This window comes from Glandiceps talaboti, chromosome 2 (genome assembly GCF_964340395.1).
Source record: "Glandiceps talaboti chromosome 2, keGlaTala1.1, whole genome shotgun sequence".
In the NCBI taxonomy this organism is placed as follows: domain Eukaryota; kingdom Metazoa; phylum Hemichordata; class Enteropneusta; family Spengelidae; genus Glandiceps; species Glandiceps talaboti.
Genome location: NC_135550.1, coordinates 6,356,455 through 6,364,249, shown reverse-complemented (window position 1 = coordinate 6,364,249; position 7,795 = coordinate 6,356,455). Strand labels below are relative to the sequence as shown.

Here is a 7,795-nt window from a genome sequence, read left to right as displayed (position 1 = left end):
CAAACGAGGTCGTTATCTGCCTGACATTATGCTTGTATTTGGCTTCGAGGGCTGACGGGTTGGTTATTGCCCATTACTGACGGAAACAATATTGTGGCAGAGTAGATCTTTATTTGCATTAATCATGCTACTATATGTCATACTAGTGTTGAATCGCTGCTGACAATTTACATGCAAGTACGACATTGAAATGGAGAAGTCGTTTTTATAAAATTACAAACAACCTTAACTAACTAATAATGTCGAATAATTTGCATTGCTCCACATAGGCTATATCAAAATTATGTGTTTTAATCTTGTTGAAGTCACTGCAAACAAGAAAGTCGGTCATGTGTCACTGCCACCGTAATAATGTAGACTGACCATGATAAAGGGGTGTATAGTCTGACAGTAATGTCACGTAAACTACTGTGATTTTCTTTTAAGTGCGAATTTTTTTTACTGATTTCTGCAAACCTTTGAACAAATATAAGTGCGGAATGATGGGGAATAAAACGGCATGTGATGACAAAAATGACACTTTTTATATTCTTTTATGACAATAACTGCTTATATCAAACTTTGCAGACATTCAACGGTGACATGCAACATTCGTTATGATTTCTACAATGATGCAGTATTCTAACATTATGCTACATACATACATACATACATACATACATACATACATACATACATACATACATACATACATACATACTCACACACATTCATATACACACACATAAACACATATCTCTCTAACTTCACTGCTTTATGAATATATTAACAATGTCATTATGATACATCAAATTGTTCCGACACACAGTAGTACAAAACATGTACACTTGATTGCCTGTTCGTGTATTTTATAATCGACTCCACAGTATACATCCATTGAATTGACAAGTTATCATCGTTAATCTCCATACACACCTCGGTTTACTTCGTCTAGAGTCGAGTTTGTAGACGGTACAAATTCTCAATCTGTCTGTTATCGATTGGCTGTGATACGGTGTTGTCTGCAAAGGTTACTGAATAGTGTATCCAGAAATATAATTTCCATTTCTAAATAAAATATCCACCAGAGGATGTTAGATTAGTATCAGCATGATCAAACTGATTAGGTATTGGTCGAGCCTTCTGCTTGAAAAGATTTGAATGTGTGTGCGCCCTCTAGCAAGTACAAAGTGAGTGTTCGCAAACGACGAGCACAGAAGATGTGAAATACTATAATATAATGTAAGTCGAGCCTTCTGCTTGAAAAGATTTGAATGTAACAAGTAACATAGTGATGTTCGCAAAGGAGGAGCATAGACGATGTGAAATAGGTAATTTAATAGCAGCACCTTCTCCTTGATAAGTTTTTAAAGTGCATCCCGGAAGTGAATGTGCGCTCTATCAGGGTGATAGGTCTTCCCTACTGCAATTATTCTGCCGACGATATGAGGACTTTCAACGAATGTCTTATTTCTTATTCTACATTACCCACCAAAGGGGAGAGGGACTGTGTGTTTACTTTGTTCACAGATTGATTGGTATTTCACCCGTATCTACCACGGCATACGCAGGAGGGGGTCCAAAGTTGTTAGCTGTTGGTGCTGTAGGAATTTCTTGGTTACCATGGTTACTTGCTGAAGGTGGTTGAGATGTGACACAAGGTAGTTCCATTATAGTGGGTGTGTTTGTTTGTTGGCTTTGAGTTACTTGTTGGGTTCCCGTGTCTATAGACAAAATACAAGAAATCACATTTATGTTTACAGGCAAAACGTAACCTATATGCAATGCCAATGAGATTAACTGTGGATGAAGGAACCCAAAGTGGGTCTCCCCGCACATGTTAAGGTGCGAAATCAGTAGTTCAATGTAGGATAAAAAACTGAATTCTTTTACTTGGAGGGTGGTGGGGGGGGAGGGGGTGTTTGAGCCATTTTAGTCCTCATCCTACAAAATTGATTTTACTGTTAATGGATGTTTTGTACCCTAAATACAAATATTAATATTTCTTTAAAAATGTCACAAATTGAGAAATGGATGAATTTTTGGTACAGTAAATGCATGGCACTAAAGTAAAGAAAAGAGTCAATATAAGAACTATTTTTTCCTCACTACATATTGGCTTTTATATTCATAGCACTACATACTACACACTGATTGGATATCCATTGTGCTGTTTGAATCAATTTTCAATTTTGGACAATTTAGTTAAAAGGGTGGGTGGGAGTGGGGGTGGTTGGGGTCTGAGGCCTAAGTACAGGAATTTAGGATTTTTTTTCACCTACATTGAACTATCGATCTCGCCCTTAAAGTCCTTAGATAAGTTGTGAAAGGAATATAACTTTCACTGCTGTCTCATCATTTTTCCTATAACCTGTCTCTACTTGACGAGGAAAGATGCTAAAAAATCAGTAATTGCATGGCATACGGTGAAAGACAGGCAAGAGTACAGGGTGCGCTCCGAGTACTCCCATCCTTCGGCTTTTGTTCGGCAACCGTCGTAGCACAGACCAGATGTCTTATTACAAGACTAGACTGCGAATAGTTATCATATCTGAAACATCTCTGAAACTTACGTACGTTTTCGTCTGGCATCATGATACCATCATTTATAGTGAACTCTATGCACTACATACTATACAGAAATCCAACTCCTACTTACTTGAGTGTACAACTGCCAATGTACCGTTACGTTGGCGTTCTAAGTGATACCCTTGCTGTAAGACTACTACCTGTTGTACGGGTGTCTGGTACACAACGGCGCCCTGTGTATAATTAATAAGAAATTCAGTCATTCAATTTAATTAATAAGAAATTACCAATATTATGAGGAGAAGCAAGTTGAAACTAAAATAAAGGATAACAATCTTACATTTTCGAATCAGACTATTTGTCAAACTTCACCTTTGACCTCGGGACACGATATAGCTATAGTGGTCTGAGGTTAGATTTGAATCACCTGCTAACTCTTGTTAACGAATTTTATTTATTTTAGGGTTAAAATTTATCAAATGATTTCGCTCTGTGTTAGTCACAAAATATTTATAATTACAAACATTTACTAACCGTAGCATTTCGTTGCTTTCGAATAGATATGAAAGAGATGATGGAGGCGACCAGTGCGAGCACCATTTCAATAAACGACAAAACGAGACCAAATGAATGAAGTGATATGCTAGCTACGTAATCATCGTCCGACACAGCACCAGCATTATATCGTGGTGAGACAGTCAATGTCTGATTTTTACTTTCACTTTCTTTTCTGTAGTAGACGTTAGGGTATGTTTGCCCTGATGTATGATCACTGTTCTCTGCTTTGCTACCAAATACGTCGTAGAGGACGCTGTCAGCCGACATGGACGCGACTGCTACACTCCAACCAGCAAATGATACGAAGATACTCAGAAGGCTTAAGACGAGGAAACTGAATAGCTACAAAACACAAAGTAAAAATAAATGAAATTACTAATTTCACCAATTAAATCGTGAAAATAACACCTCTTAAGTCATATTTAATGATGAAATTTTTTCTATCAAGCAAAGTGGCAGATTTGCTATTATAAATACTATCAAATTTGTTATGATTGGGTGGAATACAATTTAGTAGCATCTTCATCTCGGACTTAGTCGTTCTTTCCACCGTGGATAGAGAAAGTGTATCACGCCCTCGTGCGATTGAATGATGAAAATATAGCCACTTTGGGTACATTTGGTTTAATTCTATTAGCTCTGGCTATTGTTTCAAAATTTAAACGATCTGCAAAAGAACTGCCATATGATACACGATATAAAACATTACGTAATGCTAGTATGTTATAACATAGGACAACTTTGGAACTTTTTAAAGGTGTACTCACACAAAGTTGTCGAGTGATATTTCTGCCACTCATTATTCCCATAAATCCTGTTAGAATAATCTGTGTGATTCAAAAGAAAGTATCGGTACGTCGTCAGTCAGCTGTCCGACTTAATTCTTGTGTCAGAGTCCGTATACCATGGATCAATGACATTTTACAACTTTTCGTCAAATCAATTTATTCATAGTGTAAATATAAAAATCATCAGATGAATTAAAATTCGTATGTTGAAATGTATTTTTTAAAAATTGACCAACCAACCAACCAACCAACCAACCAACCAACCAACCAACCAACCAACCAACCAACCAACCAACCAAACAAATGAGTATTGCATTGCATCATACTTATTGTATTGTATTGTATTGTATTGTATTGTATTGTATTGTATTGTATTGTATTGTATTGTATTGTATTGTATTGTATTGTATTGTATTGTATTGTATTGTATTGTATTGTATTGTATTGGGTTTATTGTAACTGAGGTAATGACAAAGAAAATGATTGCAGTGGAAAGTTTATCTCCAGAGTAAATAGAAAGTAATGTACTTGAGGGGTCCAAATATTGACAACATTGACTGTTTTTATACTAAAATTAGATTTTTTACCAGCTCTAGCAAAAGTGTTCGTTATTTGTAATTTGAACTTAGTAGGCCTCTTTCGGATGTGAAGTACAGTTATTAGCACCATATAATTTCATTTGAAACAAAACCAACACAAAAACCTCAGATCTACACTGGGTCCCTTATAAATACAACTTTGTAACGATGTAATAAACACTGCAATATATATGATACTAGATGTTAGCAATTCAGTAATACAAGAAGATGACGACATTATTAGGAGGGAAACTTACGATTGTACCTGTCCATATTGCTGCACATGCGTACTTGACCTTGGATAGACAGAGAGGAATGCATATAACACCTGATAACACTTGTACACATCCTAATACAATGAAGGTGATACCTAGACTACGAAGAACTGAACTTGAAGCTTGGCAATCCATCATCAAGGTTGTCATTTGGCAGACGTTTTATAAATACCACGACGACATGCTGAAAACAGGAGGAAAGTGTCATTGTAACAAAATGTACTTTTGTTGGCATAGGACTGACGGAGTAATGGTTGTCTACATTGCAAATCCTGGCTCTAGTTGCAATAATTGTAGCGTTAGTTTTTGAGTTGTCGTACGCATACTAAAGTGTCGAGGAATCCACTATTAAGCCATTAACTCTAGAAAAGGATTTTTCATGTCATCGAAGACATACATTGACAAGAAACGTTTACAAATGTATATAAGGAAGGAGGCAACGTTTCTTTAACTGACAATAACTAACATTGTTTCTTTTTATAGTTGCTATACCAGTTTAAATGATACCATGCAACGAAGCAGCAAACAACATTTTAACGGATGGTAAACGTCATGGAGACATTATCGGGGATTCCACGTTCTATGAGAAAACCACTGGTAATTTATTTGCTAATCCCATTTACTCTAAACCATGACATCTACAGATGTCTTATCATCAACCTAAATCTAAGCATCCCCACGTTTTGTGATGACACTAACTCCAGTAGATCCCGGAGCGGTTTCTGACCTCTGGATTAAAAGAAACAAAGCTAAAGCTATTCTAATTATTAAAGAAAATCATCGTGAAATGTCGCTTAGATAGATGTCTTTAAAAAATCAGACAACCACTTCATCGAACTCCGTAAGATCTATGAGTGTCAGAAATGCTCGGAATTCGAAATCAGATTGACATCGCTATGAATATTAACCCTATAGCTATTTGCCAATAAGTGGCATGGGCTATCAAAAGAAACAACAACCGCCTGCCAGAAACACGTTGTATGTGTGAAGTAGTGGGACCTTGAAGTATGATATGCCCATGTTATAATTACTCACAGCTAGCTAAGTTATTGACATTCTATGGATACATGGGCACCAATGGTCACGTGACAAAATGTACACCGAAATAAACGCATACATGACTTGAATTTAAAAATACGTCAAATACATTATAAGTGATAATTCGAATGGGTGCGATGACGTCATTTAGCACAGCTGAGTCATGGTTATATATTTAAGTGAAAGCAGTATTTTGATAAAAGGTAGTCTTATATAACGAACAACGAGAACAACAAAGTTTCCATTTTATATACACAGGGCCTAGCATAGTTGATGATTATGTCTGCAAACCAAATATCAATATTCGACGTGCACCTGGTACCCTACTGTAAGCAACCAAAATAATCGTGCAACCTCAATACGGTTAGAAAAAAAACAAGGGAAATTAACAACACCCAATCAACATCAAAGCCGAAATCAAACTGCATGCAGTCATTATGAAATTGAGCGTACGACTACCGATGGCCAGACAATACAATATACGAGATTTAAAACTTGTTCGCCTCCAAGAATAATCGTATACGCAGCCACACATTTCCAACGAGAAAGTTGTTGTTCTGCCTGACGTAAATCAGAACAGGTAGGATGATATTTATTGATAGAAATACAACATACTGCGCGTAGCAGAGGCACGTAGTCGCTCATATTATGTCATAATAAACAAACCAGACCGTCTACGGTATGCCTGACCTAATTACCCTGACCCGTCATAACATATGATATATATCAACTCGTCGGATTCATATAATATTGTGTTAGATGCAGCGTCTAATGAAATCTATGATGCAATTGACAACTTACCAAGACAGCAGATGACAAAGCTGTATGCAAACGGCAGCATCGACAGTTTAGAATACGGCGAATATCAAATACACAATCGACTTACATGAGATATACAGATGATGCGATGTAAAAATGAGTCATCGCATTGTGATGGGTCTAGTGTAAGCATTCTACTGCCAGTATATACTTGTGTATCGTCTTCGGAAGCCGAGCTGTAACCAGAAAAGTGCAGGACGCCCTCTACATACTCATATAGCTAAGTAAATTTGATTAAAAGTTCAGCATGGATAAACTCTATTAAAAACTAAAACGTGTGTCTATTTTTTCCATCTTTGACTCAGTGATGAAATATAGAGCCCGGGGTGTAATGATACGAAATTATTTCTCTCTGCTAAATTTCACTGAACTCTCAGATTAAATGAGGGAATGACAAATGTGATTACCTTCCCTGTAATTTGTTTTATAACAGACTACGGAACAGAGGTAAAATAATGTCATCATCTCGGCATTACTAGTTTTACCTTCTGTAAGGTCCTCGAGGTTATATTATATTCTCTCCGTGTGTGTGTGTGTGTGTGTGTGTGCGTGTGCGTGTGCGTGCGTGTGTGTGTGTGTGTGTGTGTGTGTGTGTGTTAACTTTTATAGGATCCAGAAAGATTTATTTTTACGAACAATAGGCCTTTTCAAAATTTGCCATGGTGGCGCTCTATTTCCTGGGCTGTGTGTACCCTGGGGGTATAAATGGAAAAGTTGGTTAATCATAGAGCGCTGCTGCTTTCTTCGCGATGTCTGAATAATACGAAAAACATCCCTGATTTCCACTTCTACAGAATACCAAGGGACAAAGCTCTTAAGAAACGGTACTGTGAGACGATGATAATAACCCCAATTTGAGTGAGGGCGCTGTATTCTCAATTTCCTGTTTGCGGTCTGGAATGGCCTATTATGATAAAAGTTAATTTTCGGTTAAACAATTATGTAAACCAATCAGTAAATTCTAAGAATGTTGATCTCAGCTTCAAAGTCTAAACTCAAAACTCTTTCTTAAACCTTTCGCTAAAAGGACAATGTGAGCAACTGGAATAAGTGAGGTCACAGCCAAATATTTGAAATGTTACAAAAATGGTTTATTGCATCAAAATTCTTCATATAATATTATACACTATAAATAATAAAATCCATAAAAAATATTGTTGTTTTCAAAAAAATAATAAATCGTAAGTGTATTTCTCTTAATTAACATTCACTTCGGTAAACTAAGTTCGTT

The 7,795-nt window shown here is 36.5% G+C and overlaps 1 protein-coding gene across 2 annotated transcripts; it reads right to left on the bottom strand.

The window, feature by feature from the left end:
* Positions 1-706: 706 nt before the first annotated feature.
* On the bottom strand, positions 707-6,702 carry LOC144453441 (uncharacterized). 2 transcript variants are annotated; one of them, XM_078144735.1, is made up of 6 exons: positions 6,547-6,702; positions 4,690-4,891; positions 3,834-3,893; positions 3,043-3,408; positions 2,639-2,741; positions 707-1,703 (listed from the first exon to the last, which is right to left on the bottom strand). In XM_078144735.1, exons 2-6 carry the CDS (start codon positions 4,855-4,857, stop codon positions 1,504-1,506), a joined length of 897 nt encoding a protein of 298 aa, XP_078000861.1. In that variant the 5' UTR covers positions 4,858-4,891; positions 6,547-6,702; the 3' UTR covers positions 707-1,503. The 2 variants fall into 2 exon arrangements, with proteins under 2 accessions (XP_078000861.1, XP_078000862.1); XM_078144736.1 differs by lacking the exon at positions 3,834-3,893.
* Positions 6,703-7,795: the final 1,093 nt, after the last annotated feature.

What these genes read in the sequence shown, in the direction of transcription:
- LOC144453441 (XM_078144735.1), bottom strand. Translation starts at nt 4,857, where the DNA reads ATGACAACCTTGATGATGGATTGCCAAGCTTCAAGTTCAGTTCTTCGT. An exon ending in CAATATGGACAGGTACAATC is followed by an intron (nt 3,894 to 4,689) that starts GTAAGTTTCCCT and finishes TGAATCACACAG; the next exon opens with ATTATTCTAACAGGATTTAT. An exon ending in ATTGGCAGTTGTACACTCAA is followed by an intron (nt 1,704 to 2,638) that starts GTAAGTAGGAGT and finishes TTTTGTCTATAG; the next exon opens with ACACGGGAACCCAACAAGTA.